The sequence below is a fragment of the Larus michahellis genome, chromosome 6, assembly GCF_964199755.1.
Source record: "Larus michahellis chromosome 6, bLarMic1.1, whole genome shotgun sequence".
Taxonomy (NCBI): domain Eukaryota; kingdom Metazoa; phylum Chordata; class Aves; order Charadriiformes; family Laridae; genus Larus; species Larus michahellis.
Window position 1 is genome coordinate 12,368,809 of NC_133901.1, and position 23,931 is coordinate 12,392,739.

At 43.0% G+C, this 23,931-nt stretch overlaps 1 protein-coding gene across 8 annotated transcripts in view; it reads left to right on the top strand.

The window, feature by feature from the left end:
- The window catches only part of VPS8 (VPS8 subunit of CORVET complex), an 81,792-nt gene that overhangs the window by 11,723 nt on the left and 46,138 nt on the right, over positions 1-23,931 (top strand). For 6 of the 8 annotated variants that reach the window (XR_012587711.1, XR_012587710.1, XM_074592581.1 and 3 more), the window contains exons 7-24: positions 4,128-4,252; positions 5,773-5,859; positions 7,304-7,371; positions 8,026-8,179; positions 8,282-8,341; positions 9,177-9,284; positions 10,749-10,829; positions 11,933-12,103; positions 14,690-14,764; positions 15,414-15,449; positions 17,685-17,775; positions 18,866-18,912; positions 19,783-19,872; positions 20,255-20,301; positions 20,796-21,018; positions 21,968-22,057; positions 23,178-23,229; positions 23,517-23,559. Coding sequence is in view for 6 of the 8 variants with exons in the window: in XM_074592581.1 (XP_074448682.1) it covers positions 4,128-4,252; positions 5,773-5,859; positions 7,304-7,371; positions 8,026-8,179; positions 8,282-8,341; positions 9,177-9,284; positions 10,749-10,829; positions 11,933-12,103; positions 14,690-14,764; positions 15,414-15,449; positions 17,685-17,775; positions 18,866-18,912; positions 19,783-19,872; positions 20,255-20,301; positions 20,796-21,018; positions 21,968-22,057; positions 23,178-23,229; positions 23,517-23,559 (1,648 nt within the window). In the remaining 2 variants the exon portion in view is untranslated. The remainder of the gene's footprint in view (positions 1-4,127; positions 4,253-5,772; positions 5,860-7,303; positions 7,372-8,025; positions 8,180-8,281; positions 8,342-9,176; positions 9,285-10,748; positions 10,830-11,932; positions 12,104-14,689; positions 14,765-15,413; positions 15,450-17,684; positions 17,776-18,865; positions 18,913-19,782; positions 19,873-20,254; positions 20,302-20,795; positions 21,019-21,967; positions 22,058-23,177; positions 23,230-23,516; positions 23,560-23,931) is intronic. The other 2 variants (XM_074592575.1, XM_074592580.1) reach the window with 1 other exon arrangement.

Consider the following 23,931-nt stretch of genomic DNA (forward strand, 5'->3'; position numbering starts at 1 on the left):
AGGGGACAGCTGTTGTGTTACTGGGGGAGATGGTGCCTGCAGCCTGTCCCATTAGCTCACCATCTCTTGTCCTCCTGATCCTCAGGCCCAAGGGGGATATACCTCCTGGGAGAGCGCTTACTGATTCTCTGCCTAATTAAGGTGGGAGGAAAGGACCTATTCCTAAAACTTGCCTTTCCAACTTGGGAAAATCATAGCCTAAGGAAAAGATCTTGATGAAAACCTGGTGATCTGAGAAGTAACAACTTCTGCAGTGCTGTGCGTATGCCTTTGTTCTGGAAAGTGACTGTTTTCATATTCACAAAGTTGGCTTTGTGCTTTACTTGTACAGCTGTATCAAAGTGCCATCTCATTTCGACGTCAGACTTTGAGAGCAGCACAAGTAGTTACTGCCAGAAATGTTTCAGATGAAGAAGTGCTTTATGTAAATTGCAAAATTAAAAACATTTTGACAATTGATAGCCACCTTTTGTTTCAAGCATTTGGAAAAAGCTTTTTGTGTTTAATCCTAAAGCTGCCTTGATTCAAAGTTGATAACACTAGTGTCAAAAATCATCAGATTGGCTTTTATAACCTTTTGCTATTATCCATTTTTATTACTCTACCCGTTGATTAATAGGAGCTCATTGATGCAGGTGTCTTGCTTTGCTTTGGAAGCAATTTTGTCCATCTTATTTGTAATTATTTAAAAAAAAAAAATATCTTACCTAATGGCTCCTCCTTGTGTGCCATCTTTTGACTGGCTGGAAACAAGAAACAAGTACTGGCATGGGTTTCTCCGACTTTCCAAGTGATCCATAGCTTTCCAAGTAATCATTCCTCAACTCTGAAAACACATCTCTGGCAAACAATGGGCACTTTCTTCTTAGGAAGGACTAACTTGAGTCATACACAGCATTTAATTTTGGGGTGGTGGTGGGGGTCTTGTTTACTTTGAACTGACATTGTGGGTGAGGGAAGAAGAAAATGGATTTGAAAGTTCCTGTGGGTACATGTGTGAAGATGTGAAGCTGGATTGAAAGTAGTAGTGATTCTGAAGCTGCTGCCCTTTCCAGAGGAAGCTGTGGAAGATTCTCCTTTTTCATGCCTTACAGGAAATGGGTGATGGATTGACTTACTGACAGGTTTAAGCTGAAGTGGAAGGAACAGGGTGCAATTTGCCTTTAATAGCAAGAGCTGCAGTATTCACCTTATTTTTAAACAAATTTGTATGGTTAGCAGATGGTCTTTTTATAAATAAACTGTATTTCCAGACCTCTGGAACAGGAATTATTTCTTTGGGACTTGAAGGACACCATTTGGAGAATACCTCCCTGGGGAACTTGTTTTCCAGCTGTAGCTCTGTCTTCTCTGAGCTGCCATGGAAATCTTCCATCATTTTTCTTTCTGATCTATGCCGTGTACACCCTTGACGCAGTGATGTCAAAGTGCTTTCTAGTAGCGTGGCAGAGGATGATTTTTGTTTCCATCACTCAGCTTCTGCTCTCATCTTATCCTAAGAAGGAGAGCTGTGTATGGGGCAATGGCCTTAGTTTTGAAGCGCTTCTGCTGCCTTGTGCTTGGTGATGGAGGTGGTGGCTGAAGCACCCTGCCTGGCCCCTGGGGCAGAAGGTGCTGTGCTTTGCCGTGGCTCCGTGGCATCAGACCGACCTTCAGGAAGGCTCTGCGTTGTGCTTGAGTGGCAGATGCAATCAATTGCATGTTGCTTTTCTAATTTTTCGCTATGGTGATACAGAAGTAGTTTTGGCTCCATGTTCCTCTTCTGTATTGAATAAAGGCAGTAGTTTGCAGTATAGTCACTTGCATCCTTTGTTTAGTTAGACATGAGCGTCAAAGCTTATAAAACTTAGATCTCTAAACTGTACCTTGTGTGACCGTCAGAGCTTTCAGAGTTGCTTCTGTACATGCAGGTTCAGCCAATTTCAACCCTCAGGTTCTCCTTGGCTTTCAGAGACATCTTGAACAATGCCATGTTAATTTGGAAAGCTAATGAAAAAGAGTGTTTTATACAGTTTCTGATTATTTAGCTGTTAAAAATAATCTTCATCTATCTGTAGTTCAACTGGACATCTCTGACAGCAGAAGCAGTATCTTTATGAAATGTATTTAGGTGTAAACAAGCAAATGTCAGTTCTCATTTGAAAATGCAGCTCCCTTGTTCTGTGTTTGACATAAGCCAGACGGCAGAGGAAGAAAGCGGAGGCGCTTCCTTCTTTGTGCAGTGTCAGATGTTGTGCTGGCAGGCACAGCGGAGCAGAAGTACATGAAGGACAGGTAGCCTTTTCCAGAACTGCCTGGGCTGCTTGTCACCTGATGAAGAGGTGATGATTTGCATTGATATGGTCAACCAAAGGCACCTTTGTCTTTTCTCCCACAGAGGAAGAGCAAAGCTCTTCAACGTTCACAAGAATTCTGATGTCTCTGAGTAGCTATAACATATGGTGTCCTCTTGACCAGTACTGTCATCATGTTTTAGATCAAAACTGGCAGTTTTCTATAATACCTGAGCCTTCCCTGAGCATTTGTGAGACGGACCGTGGCCCTTCTGTCTCTCCCAGGCCCTGTCTCATTTGGTGTGCAGAACAAATGGTGGTTGTAACACCCTCTCTATCCTTACCTCTCTGCTATCATTATCCATATTTTGCAGGAAAAGGAATTTTTTACTTTGTTTTGGGCCCCTACAGCAGATGAGTTTATGAAGGTAGATGCAGGAAAACAAGGAATAGAGCAGAAAAAGTATTTGGACTTGGCCCTAGCCTCTTTCTCCTCACCCTAAACAGTGCTTTAGAGTGACCCATGAGTTAGGTGCTCTTCTTGATAGTGTTTATTTCAGACCTCCCACTAATGCCTCTTCATACTGGTAGAATTTGAAAGGTGATTCCCACTGTGTGTGTGCTCGGCCATCAGTCTGTCTGTGCAGATTGATGAATACATCACTTCATATTGGGAAAGAAAAAGAGAAGATACGTCCATGCTCTGTTTCACTTCTAGCACATGGCTAATGGTGCTGCAACTTGGAGAAATGTGTCCTGTGCCTTGGCTGGTTCTTCCAGGGGGGTTCTGGTGCTCAGATGCTGTCTGTTCCCCTGGATCGTGTCCTTTCCCTTCCCTGCTGAAGGTGGAATCCTGCACCCAATGTTATTGTGGTGCTTCTGATGTATTTCAAATCTACAGTCTTCATTCCAACAGTCCTCCAAAGCATCTTTTCTTCCTCCACGCTTCAAAAGCAGGAAAAAAATGGAGAGGTGGAAAAAGCAGATGCAGAACACATATTTTCTTTAGCTTTTAAGAGCAATGCACCAAAGACAGGCAGAGGGTTATCATTCTTAACACCTGCAGTGCAACATCTTATAAAGCATTTTTTATTCTCTCGTGGCGGAAGCGTACAAGAACGTAGCACAACCTGGGGTGCTTGTCTGTCGTCTGCAGGGGCAGCCAGGGCATGGCCGTGCAGTGGTCCAGTCCCCTAGGTAGGCTGTGCAGGCTTTAGCACCTCCTTTGCTTCTCAGGAAAGGGAGTTCTGCCACGGCGTGGTGATCATTACTGTTTCATTATAAAGTGAGAGCTATGTGCGCTAGAACCCATCGAGCATTTTAACCGTGCGGCTTGGGGACACAAGTTCATTTTCCCTGCAGCTTCTGGCGTTTGTCAACAAAACAAGGAATGAGTTACGTCAAACTACACTTACCAAAAGCCCGCGTTGGGGATTTTTAGTTGTTATTCAAATCAACATAAAGAAGCATAAGGCTTGGAAAATAGAATTAATTTTCTGTCATCTTCCTTGCTACAACTTAAGCACCATTGCAGAATAGTAAAAGGAAAGCTAAGTATTGCTTTGATATTTTTTTTTCCTAGTAGTTTCTTCTTCAGTTTGTAATACCTCTGCACTTCCATATTCCCTCTGCCTGTTTTGTACTTTTAAAAATAACTTTCGCATTTCCCTGCAAGTGTCCCACTATCTCTGTACTAACCTGTGCTCTCACCTTGTAAACTCTTTTTTTAAGAACTTAACTGTAAGCCTGTGAATCGTTAATGTACCACAAGTGAATTGTATATGCAAATAATTGCATGATGTTGATTTTAATCATTGCTCTTTCTTTCTCTTTAATTTCTTACCAATTCTCTAGATCAAAACCAGGCTCTTCGGCTTTGTCTGGGCAGCACTGCTGTTGGGGCCCAATATGGGGCTGTCTCTGCTCTCAGCATCAACAACGACTGTTCAAGGCTCCTGTGTGGCTTTGCGAAAGGACAGGTAATTCCCGTAGGATGAGATGATCCAGTGCTCTGTCCTTCGGCAGGCTGTTACCGAGGGACTGTCCAGAGGTGACAATATCCCCAAGCCAAGCACACTCAATATGGAGCTGTTTGTTAGTAGTTTTTTGTGCTGAGCAGCAGTGTGCATCCAGTGAGCTAGCTCAGGCAGGTTGTTTGGGGTAGGTTTCTGTGGAGGAAATGAGTCATGCAGAATATAGTGAAGGATTCAATTAATCGTGGCTTGTTGTGACATAAGTCCTGCTCCTGATAAACTGAAACGTGCAATGGCACACCAGGACAACCACCTTAGTCTTTCTAGGTCACTTTGTGAGATCTATGTTTGTAATTAAAGCTGGTTTTTACTGTGGTGATGACTTGCAATTCTTGAAACTCATATCTATCCCCAAAGTTCATTTTTACTAATACCTTATTTCTGTTGCACGATGAAAGCAGCATAGCTTTTAATGCAGAGGAAAAAGGGGTTGAGTCTGCTCTTTTGTTTTTATGCCCTTCTCTGAACCTAAAGAGAGAAAGCAATTCGTGAACAAAAGTTATAAGACTAAAACTAAACTAAAATGGATAGACATTAACTTGGTAAAATTTAGAAGTCCATGGAATACAAAGGAGGCTGCTTTTTTTTTAATTTTTAAATTTCCTTTGCTCCTTTGGCTTTCACCTTCATTCTAGAGTAAACACACTCCAGTGTCTATGATAGGGCTAAATGACAGACTGCTCCGCACCACGTGGAAATACAGACTTGATCCATGCAGAGCAGTGGCCTGTTTTGAATGAGACTCAAATAAAATATTTTGGAGCAGCAGTTCTGAAACAACTGGTCTGCGAGGCTTTGATAGGTGATTTATGGAACAATATAAAATAGTATGTCCAATAAAAAGTTTGATGAAAATTGTAATCTCGGCTCTTCTGGGCTAAATATTCCTCAGTTATGCAGTAAGTAGTTTGTGACTTCCTGCTTCTTAGTTGAGAAATTGCCTGAATTTAATATCCAAGCACAAGTGAAGCTGTGTACTCCTACCTGACCTGTCATGCTCAACAAACGCAGGAGGAGAGGAGAGACAAGGTCCATGGTAGCCATGGAGATGCTTGAGTTTTGCTAACGGGCGTTAGCAGAGCTTATTCAACTGTTCACGGATGCTGTGAGAGAGAAATGCATTGAACCACTCTGAGCGGTGTTGTGTGGTAGCAAAGTTATCTTACATTCTTGAATTAGGTTATCAGACAAATAGCTGCGAGTTGAGTTTTGGCAAGTGGTGAGAGCTTGCCAAAAGGACATGACGCAGAGTCGAGAAGATAACTCTAATGTTGTCAATGAGAGTGTAAGCAGATAAGTAAACTGCTTGTAAAAACAGGGTGGGAACAGATTTCAGATTGCTTTTCTTTGATATGACTAACTCAGGATGATAGAGGGAATATAAAAATTTATTGATGTACTAACACACAAGGCGATAGAGAGAACCTCTTAGCAGTATGCGCCTACTGAGAACAATCTGTTTGCAGATCACGATGTGGGATCTGGCCAGTGGGAAGCTGCTACGATCAATAACAGATGCCCACCCACCAGGAACAGCCATTTTGCACATCAAGGTAACAAGCACTACATGTACTCCTTGTATGCTTCTTTTTTTTCTTCTTTAAAAGACACTTGTGTTCAGTCAGATGTGTTGACTTTCCTAGTGTAATACTGTTAGATTTACAGATGAGAGCAGCTACCTAGGAGCTATGTGGCGATAGCATCCAGAGATGAGAAAAATGAGCAGAAATTCTATTTCAAAAAGAAACTGAGTATTTTGAGAGCTGAAATAATAGTATCGGCTGTGAGTTGTACTGTAACAAACAACAGTTGTTGTCTGTTATAACTCCTCTCTCCGATGTCAAAATCTATGAAGAGTTAGTTGCTAGAATATATTTCTCTAAAACTTGCGTTGGTTTGAACTGGTTACGTGACTGGCCAACTGGAAACTTAAGAGACTGAAGTGTAGAAAGCAGCTTCTGTCAGCAGTTTCTCAAGTAACATTTTGGGAATGTTTTGGTTGAAAGAGAAATCATCTATGGCTTCTTTTTCAACATAGTGTTGTCGTCACACACAGAAACTCATATCTGATTTTGTGCGTGGCTTTGTTTTATGTGGACCTCTCCTACCGGGCCATAATGCTCCTTGGCAGCCTGATCAGAGCAGTGACTTCGGTGCATCACCAAAACTCTTCTCTCTCTTCTTCTTTCCTGGACCTTGCTGGGACAGCCAGACCCATACAGTGCCTCACATGGAACTAGTGTAGTGGGTCTGGTGGGGGACGTTGCTCAAGGACAGGTTCTCATGTACTGGTTGGTCTGACCTGGCTAACCAAAAGTGTTTTGTGGGGGTGAAGGTGCCCCCTTCTGCTGCATCTTCCACGCTTCCGTCTCTGCCATCTTTGCCCTGTGCATAAAGATGAATGTGCCCGATCTTCTGCTCCTAGCGCCCCCCTTCTCTAGCTCCTCACCTAATGGCAGTACCCGCATTGAAGAGTGCTCAGGCACTGCGTTAGAGGCCAGATGCTTGTGCTGCTGATAATTGGGTTCCAGAGTCCTCCTGAAGGGTGCCTCAGCTGTGGCTGTGACCCTTTTTATCTTGATTATTTGGTATCATTAGGAGTTCTGAATGCTTCTGATTTTGGCCTTTTTGTTACTGCAGCTCATTCACCAGCTCTGACACCAGCGCCTGGGCTTGAACTGTGAGGTGTTCTAGGGCAACACAGGTTTTGGTATGCTGTAGTTCTGAGCTGCAATAGAAAGTAATGGGACTTTGGTAACAAAATCTAGCTTGAGGCTCACTGGAGGGGTAAAGATGAAACAAAAAATCTTGCTTTTCTTACACATCATAAAAAAAACCCCAGTTATTGTCTCAACTGTGTATGTTAAAGGTGTCTTTCTGGTAGGTACAACGCTCATACTTTTGTGTGCTCTTAATAATGCCATAGTATACATTTTTCTGTCCTTTCTTTTTGTAGTTTATTTCTCAGTGCCACTTTTAATTTAATTATCTGCTCAGTTTACAGATGACCCGACGCTTGCAATTTGCAATGACAGCGGAGGCTCCGTATTTGAACTGTCATTTAAGTAAGACAATAACTCTTAAGTACCCACAGAAAGTGCAAAAAAACTAATACTGGGTCATAGTTTCTAAAACCTAGGCAAAAAAACGCCACTGAAACCAATAAAGCTACTGTCTGAATGTTGAAGGCATCGCTTAGGGCTGCAGTACAATTTCACAGCTGAGGCAAGGTGCTCTCTGGCAGTGTAGTAGTCAAAGAATAGCCTAAGTTATTAAGGTATCAATGTTTTGTTCAGAATCATGGCATTCCTTGTGGGGTTCTTGGTAGTTGTCATAAAAGTGCTACCTCTTGGTTTTCCTTCTTTCATTAATGAGAGCTGCCTGCAGTAACTGCTCATTTTGTTCTTGGCCTCTTCAAGAGGAGGAAGGACAAGGAGGAAGGATGGACAGTCTAGGGAGTCTGATCATGCCCAGGGATTTGCAAAACTTTGCTGTTAAATAAGATCTTAAGGAATTCTTGTCTGTATCTGAGCAACTGTATGGGACTGCTTTCAGTGACGCACTAAAAGTGATCCCTGAAGCTGTGTAAAGGACTTTAAAAAAAAAAAACAAACAACAAAACTCCAATATTTAGGAAGGATCACTCTTGAGATTTCATGAGATTGTTGGGCTGATCTCTTCTTAATAGCTAGCCACCAAGCTATTTCCCTTCTTTGCAGGAGGGTTATGGGAGTGAGAACCTGTGAGTCTCGATGTCTCTTCAGTGGCTCAAAGGGGGAAGTTTGCTGTATTGAACCGTTACACGCAAAAGTTGAGCTGAGAGACCATCCTATCACCCAGTATTCCCTGCTGGCCATGGCCTCCCTAACAAAGGTAACTTGCTGCTTGCAGAAGGCTTTGTGTGAGGAATCACAAAGGAGAAGTTTTCTGGTGTATACTCAAACATTTTATTTTGCCTTTTTGTTTTTCTTGAAGATACTGGTTATTGGCCTGAAGCCATCTCTGAAAGTGTGGATGACTTTTCCCTATGGTCGTGTGAGTAATGAAACCAAACAGTTGCTTTTTGGATTATGGCTACAATCCTAAAGTGAAGGGGATGGGATTAGGGCGAGGTGGTTGGTATGGCTAGTTTGTCAGCGTGCGGTAAACTCAGCACTGTGGAATCGCAGTGGGAAGCTGTTGGTCTGATGGGTGCAGATTGTGGGCAGAGAGGAGGTGAAAAGGCTGCTTTGAGCTGTACCTATGTGAAAATGCTGAACTTCTCCAATAAGTAGGAAGGTAGGAACTCAGGAGCCCCTCAGCTTCTTGCATTCCCTGCTGCCTCCTGGTCGCACCCACAGATAGGGCATTGACCTGATGATGGCTACAATCACCTTGGGCTGGGGCCATTGCTTTACATAAGAACCATACAATAGAACCTTAATTGCAGGGACAGAAAAAAAGCGGAAATAGAGCACTAAACAGTCTTCTAAACTCTTGATTATTTGTTTCCACTAGTTGCTGCTATAATTCCTATTGGAGAAGCAGCTGGGAGAAAATGTGGGGTATGTTAGATTGGGAGAATGGAGAGGAGGCTGCTAGCAAGCTGTAGCTTGTCCTAGTCCATCAATCCATGTGCGACTGGATCTACAGTAAGCAGCTAGGACACAGGTTTTGTTCTGACTGTCCCAAGAGGCACGTGTTGCCCCTAAAGCATGTGGCTGAACCAAAGAGCGCAAGCTACTGCTCAGCAGCAGCCCAGGAAATTGCTTTACAGCCAGTGTGTGTACATGGCAAAGCTAGTGAGCAGCAGCTGATGAACACCATGTGTCCTGGAACTGAGGTTCTGCCTTGCGTACCTTCAACACCGGCTGTCCTTTTTGTCTAACAGATGGACCCTTCTAGTGTCCCTCTTCTGGCGTGGCACTTTGTGGCTGTACAGAACTCTGTGAACCCCATGCTTGCATTTTGTCGAGGAGACGTTGTTCATTTTCTTCTGGTAAGCCTTGGGTGTTTTATGCTGCTTTTCAGATAGTCACATCTTAGTCACATATTCAATTGACTGAGCCTCCGTCTCAGTGAAAGGATGATATCTGTGCATGGGGTGTCTGCAGCTTGCACCCCGCTGGGGTAAACAAACCTGCTGGTCAGTGCTCTTCCCTGAGAATCTGGAGGCATGAGCTTTATGTGTTCCAGAAGCTATGACTTGGAGCTTGTCTCATTCCTACTGGAGGTAGAAGAATGTAGGTTGTTTTCAGGGAGATAGCATAAATTTGAGATAGCATTTTATTTTTCTGCTTTAAAACATGAGTCGGCAAAAAACTTGCATAAACCGCTAAGAGACAACAGCTTTCAGGTCCTGTTGGCATGTGACTTTAGGGCAAGCTGCTCATCCTCTTCGGATCTGCAGAAGTTACACATGCAGACATGGTAGTTTGAAGTTGATTTCATGTCTGATTTCAGCATGAGAGCGGTACACAGGCTTCAGAAAATCTGCCATTTTGTCTTTGAAGTGCTCAGTTTGTTTCCCAGCTCTGCTATCATCTTGGACCTTAAGCTTTGCTCAGGCACTCGGATATTGTGTTGTCTGGATTGAATCCTCTTTCTCCTCTGTCTTTTCTTTTGGTAAACTTGAGGAGAAAGAAAAGGGTATATGTTTAAGCCTGTCTTGCTGGAGATGTCTGTGTACAGAATAACATCAGCCTCTGCACAGACACCCATCTCAGCTATGGCCGGTGGTGCTGCTCTGCTTAGAGGTTACTGAACAACAGCCATGTTACCTGAATTCAGGTGCCTCTTGCTGTACTTCAAATTGTCAAAAAACCTTATTTTTCTTACAGAATGCTTTTTAAGATGATGATGAATTAAAGCCAGTTTCACGTTAGTGTTCAGTAGTTCTGACTTTATGAGCAGAAAGTACAGTAGTTCCAGCATGGGACAAGAGAGGACCCTTGACTGGGAGCTGTCTTTTAGCGTCTCCCTTCAATGCAGTATTCCGGTGGGGCTGAGCCCCTTGGGAGTCAGTGAATGAGAATCAGTCCTCCTTTGGTACTCTCTGTATGAATGCTGCAGGTTTGCACCCCTTTCAGCAGCTGAACTGCCCTGTATAATACATGCGGCGGGGCAGGGGGGAACAATCCTTTGAACACATGTAGTGACAGCTTGTGTATGAGGTACAACTCTTGTAGTACAAATAGGGATTTAAAATTGATCCAGCAGAGGGCGTATATTTTTTTACTGTCCCCTGCTCAGAGCCTTCTGTTTCCTCACTTACACGAGTGCTTTTGAAAGTGAGACAGTGCGCTCCATTTGAGAAGTGTGCGAGCTGCTGGTGCAGGCTCAGCGGGCTTGTCTGAGGGAGCGCCGGGCTCCTGGAGTTGGTGTGATGCCCTCTGGGAACAGAGAGGTTGAGCTGAAGAAAGTCTTTGGGGTTGAGTCAGCCTTGTCCAATTTCTCTTTTTAGGTAAAGAGAGATGATACTGGTGCAATACATGTCACTAAGCAGAGGCAGCTTCATCTACACTATGACCTCATCAACTTTACTGTAAGTCTCAATACTATAGAATGGTTAACTTTTTTTTTTTGCACTAGTTTCCTTATATACGTATCTCAATACATTTACATAGAATAGTTCTATTTTTTTGGCGTTACAAATGTAGCATAAGAGCCGTCTGTGTTTAGCTGGGGCTAACTAACTGAAAATGTCCTTAAACTTGAGACTCAGTGGAAAACCAGCACAAGTGAAATAGCAAGTAGTAGCTAAAGGATAAAGAATTAGTAGCATGGAGGCAAAAATATGGCCCTTTCTTGGCAAGGAGGGGTGGCCTTGTTGAGGAAATATTTTCAAGAGCCAGAGAGAACCTGGCAGGAAAGATTTTTATTCTATAGTCTCACTAAAAAGAATGCAAACCTCTACGTAATCGGCTCCGTAGAAGTCTGGTGTTCCCATACATGAGTGCTTGCTAAAGCACCATAATTGTTTGATGCTTTCAACAACAAAAAAAAATTGTTCAATTCTAAAACACTTTAAAGAATACAGCGAGTGAAACATGAAATGCCAAAATACCCAGATGGACATCCACATCAGCTAGAACTCGAGGTTTGTTAACAAATATGCTTGGCTGTTAGAAAAAAAAAAATAATTTAAAAGCAGCAAAAAAAGCCTTTTTATTTGTGGGTTTTGGGGCATAAAAGTAGAAGCCACAGAATGTGGATGACAGGCTTTGAGTTAAACCTAGATGTATTTTTTTCTCTTTTTAATGCCTCCTGATGCCATATTTGCCTCCTAAGGTATTTGACGACAAGTGTTGTAGTAGTCTTGGTTTTGAGACCTTTGGATAGAAAGTGTGCTGGAGCATAAGTAGTGCACCAACTCTGGTGGGTTGCTGTTTGTCTACAGGTGTTTTCTGTGAAGAAGGTTCCTTGTAATTTTTCTCAGTGTTAAAGCTGATACTCCAGAAGGAGCCTCCCTGTCTCCGCCTTTGGAGTTATGCGTGGGTGCTCTTGTGAAGTAACCGTGTATAGTAACAAAGCGACGAGCCATCCTAGAACTTCCAGTGTTGATACTTGGGGATGTGGCCAGAGCCTGTTCAGTTGGCCTCTAATTGTGTATGCATTGCTGAAACCTGAAATTTGTTGCTTTTCCAGTGGATAAACTCACGGACAGCAGTGCTTCTGGACAGTGTGGAGAAACTGCATGTTATAGATCGTCAGACGCAGGAGGAGCTGGAGACCATAGAGATCTCGGAAGTTCAGCTAGTCTACAACAGCAGCCACTTCAAATCGCTGGCTACGGGAGGCAACGTCAGCGAAGCCCTGGTAGGCACAAATGACCCGCTCATGTTAGGTAATTCTGGTTTGGATACGCCCTAAGTGGAAGCCTGGAACTTCAGAAAAAAAGCCTTTTTGGAGCATCTCAGAAGTCATACGTGGTGTTGGTGTGGCCAACTGACAGATCACATTTCCTTTTGTGCATTGTTGTTTTTAGGAGCTGCTCTTAAGTTACCAAGCTTTGGAATACTCTGTACAGGAGAAAAGCTGATGTGCTTTATTTTTCAAGAGACTCCTATAGGCTTTTCTGCTGTGTATGCCACAAATACCCTCCTGTAGCAATGCCTGTGCAGTACATGCGTTCCCTGCCCTCATCTCATAGTTTGTCATGCAGGGGTAGAGCGGACGAAACATAGTACCTGCACTTCTGGGCACTACGCTTCTTTCTTGTTTGAAGTAAGAAACCCAAAACATCCATATAACTGGAAGTTGCAACACTTCAAATATTGTGTTTTCTACTTTTTCCTCTTTTGTTTATTTGTTTTATTTTGACTTTCATGCCTTTTTTTTAATTTTTTTTTTTGGACCCTGGCCCGTGTGGTGTCTGACATGTTTTATTCCTACAGTAGGTGTTAATTTCAGTGCCTCCTGAGAGCTCCTGTAACCCACCTGTGCCTTTTGCAGCAGACTCACTTTGACGTGGTATTTGTATTGCACTGTGGAGGGGTTTTTAAGGCCGTGGTTGCGGGGCACATTGTTGCTTTCAGTAGAAAATCAGTGTTTCTCTATTTTGGAAAAAAATTGCCAAGAGTGTGTGTAAGGAAAGGGCCTTCCGTCCTTGCATTCAAGCCTCCCAGTGCTTCACCAGAGATAGCCCAGGGGTTCTGAAGCTCCACAGCTGGACGATGCGGTTCCTATTCTATTCTAGCATTGCCCTGTGAGACTTGCTGACCCAAACAGTTAGCAGAAGGCTCATGTGGGTCTGTAGTTTGGATCAGGAACTTCAAGCCCAGCATATAGTCATGACTCAGCTGCAGAAGCCCAGGGAGAAAGGCCTTCAATGCAGGATGGCAGGATTTCATAAAAAAAGACCTTTCTCTCATGGTTCCCATTCTGCACCAAGGGACAGAGTGCTTCTTCCAGCCAGATCTGTGAGGAGTCTTTGCCTTTTGAGCTACATAGCTGCTGCTTATCTGGCTTTCACTGCTTTATCTGCTTCATGCTGCTAGCATTGCTGTCATTCTTTCTGCTGTGTACTGTACACATTCAGATGTGTACTGGGGAAGAAAGAGTCAGAAGGTGGAGTCTAGTGTGAGTTAGCTTATGCCACATGATCTGGAACTGGCCAGGCACAACCTCACAGAACATAGCTAGAGATTGGCACTGAGGTGCTATACGAGCTCTGCTGGCTAGGATATGTCATTATCCAGAGCTTTTCACTCACTTCCAGAAACTCTGCAGTGCCCTGTGAGGACTTCTGGTGGTTACCATTAAAGCCAGAGACATGTGGCTTGAAAAAACTGGGCCCAAATAAGTGCTGCCTGTTAAAGTGCTCTTCTAAGTCTAGAAAAGACCCCTGCTTAATTCACAGACTGTAAGTGGCAGATGAGATCTGAAGTCTATAATGCCATTTTGAAATACTGAGGATGTGAAACAGGCAGTCTCTTCCCTTGCATTGCAGTAGGAATTGCAAGACAACCTATTCCAGAGCAATTCAAGTCAAGGACAATTTCTGATGGGAAGCTGCTTTTTTCTCTCCCCATGACTGAGAGGATCAGAAATATACCTTTTCCTGTGTTAGTTCTGCAGACACTCTGGAAGGCAAATCTTAGATGAGGCTGCTACTCCCATAAGAGATATCCTGGTTTCAAAGATGCCTGGGTTTGTGAATGAAGACCATCAGACCCTGTTCTACTGCAGCATCTAAAGAAAGATGCAGGGAATATCTGCTATTTCAGCCTTGGGTTGTGTGCTGAGCAGGTGGAAGTGTTGTTATGGTAGTCCCTGGAATGGGCACACTTTTCAGCAGTGGGAAGAGATCTGGGAAGCTTCCCTACCTGGCCAGACTGAGAAAAGTACAGGACAAACTGCTCTTCCCTGCGTTAACTGTGCAGCAGAGTAGGAAGCAAGCGCTGCCCATGCACTGTGGTAAAATCTATACTTTTGATGTGACCCTCCATTTCTCACACTGTAAATGTGCCCATAATACAGCCTTTTGAATACTGGTCACTGGCATTCAAACTTCTGTTGTAGCAGCTCTCACTTCAGTAACATTCCTTCCATCTATGTCTCCTTGACATTGGCTTTTGAGGAAGATTTGTGAAGAAGCAGATGGCAACTAAAGAGCCCCCATAACTTTTTTGCATCTGAGGATAGACACAGAGCACTTACTCCGTCGTGTTTTCTGGGCAGCTAGAGCTCAGTAGCACTTTAAACTGCATTCGCGAGCAGGAAGGAGCGACAGCAGAGCTTTTTTACTTCCTACTGCTCAGCAATCTGTGGTGTTCTCTCCTAATCCTCGTTTTGATTTCTGAATTACAAAGTGTCTCTAAAGTTCAAGTGTATGTATGCTTCTTGGGAAATTTTACAAAAACAAAAAGCAATTTTACTTACATGTACTTTTTCTCCCTGTAGGCATTGGTTGGAGAGAAAGCTTGTTATCAGTCCATCAGCAGCTGTGGCGGTCAGGTCTTTTACCTTGGAACGAAGGTAAATGTAGAGAGTTTTTAATAAAAATGCAGGGCATTCACTGTTGATGGTAGTTCATTTTCTGGAGAAGGGCAATTTCTTATTCTATGGAGATGTGAATCAGGGGTGGGTTCTTTGTGCGCTTATGTTGTGGGATTAAAGAAATGTGCAATAATTTGTTCTCAGCCAAGGTATGGGCTAAGTAAGACATTGTCATAGTTTCACAGTATCCTGGTTCATGCTGCTTAAAGGTAGACTTAGCATTACCTTACTGACATCTCCTCTGTCCTAAATGCGCTAGTGAGTAAACAGAAGAAAATAAGACAATAAGGAAAACTAGACTCTGTTGCATGGAATGATAAAAGGAATATCCTTTTCACTTTTCCTGTCCTGCAGTGCAGGCTGTCTGCGAAAAGGCAGAGAGAGGTGGCCTGCAGGATGGCATGCGGACGTAGGGGAAAAAGTGATGAGGGGTGGTATCTTGGAGGTCATGTAGAGGATGTTTTCTGTTAAATATAAGCATATAATTTATTCCTGCCGTGCCAAGCTTGAGGATTGCTTTACTTAGCTTCATCTAAGCTTCATAGTACCATCATGCTCTGCTGGGTCTGGGGTACCACAGGCTGCGTAAGCAACTGTAAGTAACTTTTTTTTTTTCTTCCTTTTTTAGTCTGTTCACGTCATGACATTGAGAAGCTGGAGAGAGGTACGCTGAGAGGAAAACTGTACAACTTAGTAGGTTTGAATTCCTTAAATACAGCATGAGAGGGGGGAGCATTTGTGAAGCATGTCCTGAGCGCTGTGTTCAGGATCCCCGATTGCTACGCACAGCCAGCACCGTAGGTACACTGCCTTCCATGGTGGGATGCTATGGGACTCCTGCTTACATGAGCTTGCAGGCTGAATGGAGACCTTGTTCTCCCAAGCAAGACACAATGCCTCGCCATGTTTCAGCTTCTGTTAACAAGGCAGGGTTAGTGCAAGGTATGTCTTTGGAGGGCTGTGTAAGTGTAAGCCTTCTATCTGCCAGATAAACATACAGGAGTGGAAGGAAATCTGGTTTGCTATATTTCATCTCCAGCTACTGCAGGAATTACACCGTAAAATTCATCAAAGACTACCTTGAAAGTTAATTGGATTTTAGATCCTTGTTTCTGTTGGTAGAAGACTCTTATTTTTTTGAACATTGTTTCTCTGACAGCTGAAACCCTATCAAGTTCCACACTAAAGTTCTTGGTGATCTATTTATGTCTATTTGTTCCTGCGTTGTTCTTGTCTCTTGAGTTAAACAGCAGGTTTTCCTTTCTGGATTATAACTTTGCAGTATGTATATTCAGTGTATGCATGTTCTCGCTCAGACTTTGTTTTGCGAGACTAAGCAAAGCTCTTTCATCATCCTCTTGTGAGAATACCTTCCCATTCCTTTCTTTCTTCATAGTCACTGTTCTCCGCACCTCCTTTGTGCTTGATTTCTTGAGTATACATAAACACTTTGGCACATATTACTCTGGGTAGGGTCTTACAAGTGCCATGCACAATGTCACCTGTTCTTTGCGTTCTCTGCCAGATAACATCATTCCTCACCCATCCTTGGGGCTCGTTTTGCTGTTCCTTTGGCTACATTATTATGTCTGTGGCTTCTGGCACTCTGGAGATTCACCAGTACCCCATAGCCAAACTCTTATTTCTGCTCTAAGTTGCTCGTACCATTGGACTCTTACTTCTGTTCATTCATTCTTCGCTCATACTTCTAATAACCAGCCTTAGGGGTCATCCTGTTGTTTCTGTCTTTCTTGTCAGCTGTCTCATATTACATATTGACAGTTGGTAACCAGCAAACTTCATTAGTAAATTCAGCTTATGCCAAATTATTTGACCAAATCATTATGTAGAAGGGGGCTTCAAGGCTGATTCTCAGGGAACTCCCCAATAATTTTTTTTCCAGTCTCATATTTCTCCTTGAAGCAACAACCTTCACCATTTTTCCTCTTACCTGCTTTATGGCTCTTGTACACATCCAGGGTGATAAGTTCCTCCATGTGACTCTATTGAACTTTGATACAATTGCTGCTTTTTGTTACCAAGATCACTTTCCGCTGCTAATTCTCCCTCCAGCCATTCACTGCTTCTAGTAAACTGTTAATGAAAAGTCTTGCTTTGACCAATGTTTTAATGTGCTGGTTTTCCTAGAATTCAGAAGTCAGTCACAACTTATATGCTCTGAGCCAACCTCCTTCTAATTACTTTGTAGTTTCTGATGTGCTGGAGGCCTCGTTATTGTAGGGGACTTTCTCAGGAGTTGCAATGGAGTGTGTGAGGTATTAGGGTGTCAAGCTGAGAGTTCTTGCTGCAGTACACAATGCTGGTCTGAGACTCAGGATCTCTCTTCCCTGAAAGAGTGCTTTAACATTTTTACCTGGCATAAGAAGACTAGTGGTTAGTGGTGCTCAGCCTTCTGTGCTAATGATTCCTTAAAGTAGAAGACTCGTGACCTACTTCAGTCCTTGTTGACTGTGAACTCAGAAGAAAACCAAAGGTAGGATGAGTACGCCTGTACGCTGAAAACATGGCAGAGCTTTTTGTTGTGCTCTAAGTGATGGGGCAAGGACAGGGAATGGAAAGCTTTTATTGTGATTGCAGACACTCACTGATACTGTGGGTCTCCATCCATCTAGCGTCTGACCTAAAATGCAGCCCACAGGGACTTGATGTACTGGGCCCTGACATTTCTTAGTCTTTTTTTAACTGCCCAGCAGAAAATGTGTGTGTGAGAGAATCTTTTTGAGATACTGTCCTTTACTGCAATGTGTTGAGAGCTGCTGACGTTTCCTGTCCCCTTGCTGTCAGGGATCATGACTCGCTACTGGTAAATGCTGATCTTAAGTGTGAGGGGGATCATCTTTTGTGTAATACTAAGGTCCGGTATGACTTGTTATTTTAGAGAGTTGATCACCTGCTGAAACAAGAGCGTCTCACTGATGCCCTGGCTCTAGCTTGGTCTTTTTATGAAGGTAAAGCAAAGGCTGTAGTAGGTAAGTTTTGTTGGTGTGTGTTGTGTTTTGTTTTTTTTAATTGAAACCACTAGTGAAGGTTTCAAACCTATGCATGTGCTGAAATCACTGTTTCGGGGGGAAAAAAAAAAAAAAAGAGAATTGAATTGAAGAAGAGAAAGTAGGGTTGGGTTTGGCAGAAATAACACCTCTGATATGGATTGATTTGGCTTTTTTAGCATCATAAGTCCCTTTAGCAGCCTGCTATTTTCAAATGAAAATCAGACTTGTTACGACTCCTGTCTGTTGTCACTTTGCCATGAAGGAGGTGGATCCAGGTGGTAGAATATTCCTGAAGGTCATGCATGACCTGTAGGTAATCTTCAGTGTGATGTTCTGTCACCTCTGCCAAGCAGGTACTTTCATTCAGGTCTCCTCTGACTATACAACTGACTGAAAGAACTGCTGGGGTTTGGCACCATGTTTCCTATAAAGGAGGATGCTTTGCATGCACTTAGCTTGTTAGGATAAACATGTTAATTATGCCAGAAATTGTGGCTTGAACGGTCTGATTTGGACCGGACACATTGAATTTTCAGTCAATAACTTCTGATGGTTTTGACAGATGGGACTCAAGTTCTCAGGATAAGATCCTCCTGCTGTGAATTTGCTAATATAGGAACATGTGCTTCCTTTAATGCATGGATGTAATGCAATTAAGCCACTCGTTTTTCAGTATTCAAAAGAATTACTGTCTTTTTGAGTTGGCATTTGAGAATTGTTTGCTCTTACAGTGTATTTAATTCAGCTTCTTTGCATGAGAGCATCCTCCAGCAATTAGCCTCATGTACAGTCTTTAACAGCCCTCCATTATTTGTTCTCTCAATGTTAAACAGCACTCAGATCTGTTCTGGCCATTCCTGTGCTGGAACAGTCTCTACATTGGGAGAATAAGCTCTTCAAAAGAAGAGCAGGCTAAAAGTAGACCACAAAATTGTGTATTTAGATATCTTAGATATAAGACCTCTCTGTCTTAAGCGTGGTAGTGTTGGCATCTGAACTGTGGGATTTACATGTCCACTTGTAGCTTAGATGAGAAAAGTTTCTTTTTTCCCTTCCTCATTCTTTCTAGGCTTGTCTGGGGACACGAGCAAGCGGAAAGCAGTCATTGCAGACCGAGTGAGTCACTGATCTCTTCCTAACCGGAGTTTCATGTATGCTGATGTGATACTAACTGTCCTTGGACGGGGTGGCTTCTGTCCTCCAGAAGTTAGTCCAACTAACTCTAGAAAGTGTACATGTGCCTCTTGCTAAGGCTGTGAGCAGGATTTAGGAGAGAGTTGGAAATACCTTTTGGGTAAAGGTGGGGATAAAATCTGCAGCAGTAGCAAAGCAAAATGTGACATTATCATCCAGGCCTTGAGGTCTCTGGTACCATTTTTGTAGGTAACTCCAGAGTTTCCTGACCTCTGGTTGGCAAGTGTCAATCAGTGTATAACCTGCTGACTCTCAGGGTGAAAACTTTGCTCCATGTATACATGGACATGGAATAAACTCTTCAACTAGTCCTTTTCAGTTGTTACAGGAATCTGTGTCTGGGAAGGGTGTGTTTAAAATACATAATTATTGCAATAATTATTCACCTGTACTTTGTTCTTCGTGGATATCTTATTTTCAGGTAAATGAGTGTTAGTATTTAAGATACTATAACTTAAGCTTTGGGTAAAAACCACGGCCCAGATGAGCTTTGTGCTTCAGGATGTGTTCGTTGGCCTGAAAATTTGCTGGCAGACCGGCTGCCCAGTTTCTCGGTCAGTTAAAGTTAGCGTAGACCTTCAGTATCCAACTGAGCCACTTTTATGCCATGTCGTGCCATTGCCTCTTGGTAGCCTCTTCCCCCTTCTCCTTCCTGCCCACAATAGGTCATACCCAAAATGGGACAACAGAGTTTACATTGCTGCCAACCCCCAAGTCAGACTATTAAATGTACTACCAAGTAAGGCCTCTAGTGTAGGATGTGAGTGAATTTTCTTGTTTATTGTAATTCAGATGGTTGAAATCCTTCTCCATTACGCCGATCGGACTTTGAAGAAATGTCCTGACCAAGGAAAAATCCAGGTTATGGAACAACATTTTCAGGTATGGTGCTCTAGAGGACTCTCTTGTATAGATCTTTTGAATTTTTCAATCAGACCTTGCTTTGCTGCAAAAATTACTTGTCTATTTTTGAAAAATATCGCTGTGGTTCGCCTGAACTCTCACCTCTGTTGTGTGCTCTAATGAAATCAGGACTTAGTCACAGTCAGGTGGCAGAGTAGAACCTGTACAGCCTCTGTCCTCTGCAGAAGGGTGATTAGAGCTTTTGTCCATATGAAAGAGCATATGGGAAAACCTGTAACCATGCCAGCTACCAGCTGACTCAGATAACTCATTGATTCTGCTCTGTGTTGGCCAGGCTTCATTTTGTGCTCTGCAGGATTTTTGCCAGTCCCTACAGCTTTTTTTGTGTTTTCTTCCGCAGGACGTGGTGCCTGTCATAGTTGATTACAGTCTCTTACTCCAGCGCACGTAAGTCTGAGTTTGCAAGCCTGTCTCCCAAGGTGGACCTCCAACCCATGTAGTCCTGAGTGCTGTCTCCTATAATACCACATGGTTTAGAGGAATTCTATCGTATCATATATCACAGTTTAGAGGAACGCGTAAAAACTGATACTAAAGTCAGGGTACTCAGTACTCAAAGAAAAGCGCATCTTAAATTTTCATTGATGTGTTGAGGAAGAAAAGTTTGCCTCAAACTGTTTCCCCAACACCAGCTGCCTTGATAGATTTTCCTATTGTCATTATTTCCCCTCCAACAGCAGGGGTGTTTTGTGCTGCAGCATCCATAGATTTGTTCTGTGCAGTTGCCTGTAACTTGCATCAGTATAGGAGCTGAACAGGGCATTCAGCTCCTGAGTTTGAGAAATAGAGAAAATGGAGTTTCATTTGAAGCCCTCAGAAAGTAGATAAGTAAGGAGATTTTAGTAAGATTATTTGATAACTAAACATTTCTTTCCCTCTAGGGATCTGTTATTTAACCAGATATATGATAAGATGAGTGAGAATTCTGTAGCTAAAGGCGTCTTTCTGGAGTGCTTGGAGCCATATATCTTAAGTGATAAGCTGATGGGAATCACAGCTCAAGTGATGAAAGACTTGCTGCTTCACTTCCAAGACAAGAACAGGTTGGAGAACTTGGAAGCCTGCATTGTGCATATGGATATCACCAGCTTAGACATACAGCAGGTGAGCTGTTGTACTGTATACCGTATTGAGTTCCTCTGAATACATCACAACGTGCCCTAGTCACTGATGCGAACTGGTTGTGCTTTTAAGCACAGCGTAGCACATGGAAAACAAGGTGTCACCTTTCAGCAGACAAGATTTATGTAGTCTAAATCATTCATGCCTTTTGGGCGCTAATTTGTAACAGAACTTAACCCTGTGTCCCTGGGATCAAATTCAGTGAATATGGGAATTCCTTAGCATGGCTGTGTCCATCCTGCATACTCCTACAAACGTGGTTTGCTCCCCCAGTTTGTGTCCTGGGATAGATATCAGCAGTTGAATGGGTTGGAAACTCCTAGTCCGTCAGGATTAGTCTGATATTCACAATCAGTCTTCCCTGCTTTGAGTGCCTTACCTAAAATCAAAGGCTGCAAGGGCACTAGAAACTGAAGTTGCGTTTGTCAGTTTGGTGCTTGCCAGCCTGCTCTGCTCGGGCGCTAGCTCTTGCATGAGTGGAGCAAGGAGGGGTTCCTGCTGGGTAGTCCTGTTTTCCTTTGCCAGTTTTTATTTCCACAGCATGGCTTTCCATTCCAAGGAGGGAACTGCTTGGGAGCTTGACAAAATGATTCACTAACCCAGCCAAAAGGCAAACTAGTGCAATCAAGAGTATCGAAGAACTGATTTTTTTTAAATTTTTTTTATTCCTTAACCTCACTCAGGTTATGAATGTCAGAATCTAAACTGCTAGATTCCATGTTTGCAGTGTGAGCAATAAGCTGGATACTCCCTTTGGGGATTTGGGGTCCTTGCAGAGACTAGTTTTGCAAGTGGAAATTCTCATTCTGCTTTAACTCATACTGTCGGACGACGCAAGTGCAGGGACAGAGGTTGTATTTGAGAGACTGGGCAATGAGAAACTGAGCTAAGAGCAGCTGCGTATCTACGTTGTGCTTTGTTTGCCTTGCAGGTAGTTCTTCTATGCTGGGAAAACCATCTCTATGATGCCATGATCTACGTCTACAACAGTGGGATGAATGACTTCATTAGTCCTATGGAGGTAGGAAAGATGCCCAGTGCAGTCAGTTATTTGTGTGTTAGCAATGGTCTTCCTGAGAAACAGCATTTCAAACCCAATGCGTTATCTTCACGTTCAATGTGTCTATATTCTTTTTTTTTTTTTTTTTTTTTTCATTTCAAGGGAGAAAACAGGTATGATGTATGCAGTTTATTTGACTCAATGCAGTAGAGGAGCAAAGTAATTTGTAATTACTGTGCTTTAGAACACAAATTTCACTCCTGAGGTACCAATGCTCTGCAGAGTTAGAGCGTGTTAATAAAATAAACATAAAACAAAAGCGGCAGAAGAGAGTAACATGACGACTTAAGGAGATTGTGCATTTTAAAACTGTCTGCTAACAGCTTTGTTGCTGGTGGTGAGCGTGGCTTATGTGGCGTGATGTTCTGAGAAAGCATCAGCTTTCTGTGCAATAGGATTGATGGAGGTGTAGGCGTGAGAGGTTCTGTGGACACCCCATGCTTTTTGTCCTTCGTACTGTTCTTCCTCTGCTGACACAATAGTATATTAATATGTATTAAAGAGTAACGGAAACAAAGGGTGAACTTAACTGTGTACAGAATTCAGAAAAAAAGCTAGAAGCAGCCCTTGCATTGAGGCAGGCCGTGTTCTTAGCACTTGGGTGGGATCCGTGTCTGTCAGCAGTAGGACGGGACTCAGGGTGATGCTGTAACTGAAGGCCCTGCTGATGCTGGAGTCCTGAAGATGCGCCTGATGTACCAATGGCTCTTGAAGCCTGTAGCTATGACGTCAAGGTGTTTCATGATGGAAGCCCTGCTGGTATTTTTTCAGTAGTGCTGAAATAGAGAGCTGGAAGTGGGGCTGGTCAGTTATGCTCTGACTCTTACTTCTAGGACTACTGAACGTGCTTTTTTTTTAGTGCGCCCCGTGCTTAGGATTAGATCTGATTGAATGAAGGCTGTTTTTTCATATGTCATAACAAAGCATCCTTTGCCACATCTTGGTGTCCTCTGTGCCTTTTAATTGTAAGCCATGGTGAGAAAGCAGAGATCGTGGGGAAGACACCCCATGATCTCTGCTTTAAGACCACGCAGATTTTTTGCCTTGAGCTGCTTGAGCACTGCTTGCTTTCTTATTACAGAAGCTGTTCAAAGTCATTGCTCCTCCACTGAACGCTGGGAAGTCTCTCACAGGTACAGAATTCTTTCCCTTTCGGGGTTTCTAGTCTTGATATTTGATGTTTTGAATATCTCTAGTCACTTCCAACAGAGGGATGCAAAAAGGTTCATACCCAATAGAAGGGTCTTGGAGAACAGAAAAGTGTTCTAGTACTATTTACTATGTGTAAAGCTGCTCGACTCATTGCGTGTAAAACTGCCTTTGTGTCAGATGAGGTGTTTTGCTAACAGCTGGGAAAAAGAATCGCATGTCTGTATGCTGTCTTGTGAAGAAAAGGTGACAAATAATTTTTGTTTTGTAGATGAGCAGGTGGTAATGGGCAACAAGCTGCTTGTATATATAAGGTAAGGTTCTTTAGAAAGCGTGTGAGGACCTGACAAATTTTTAACTCACTATAGTTGCATAATCTTAGAGTGTGCTTCAACATCTGAGAGGCTGCGTAAAATAGCAATGGCTACTTTGTACAGCTGACTTAAAGTTCCAGTGGCTTCTTGTTACACGTTGTGTGAGTGGATAGGATAAAGTTGGAGACTTAGAGCTGAAGTTGCTGCTGATATGGCAAGACCATGTCTTTATCTTCAGAATTTGGTTTGAGTGAGGTCTTGTCCTGTGTGTGACACAGCGCTCCGTGTCCAAGGAGTCCGTAGCCTGAAAAGCTGTATTTTAGCCCTTTCTGCTGTGCCTTTTGGGATAGCTCTGCTGCTTGCTGTGTTGCC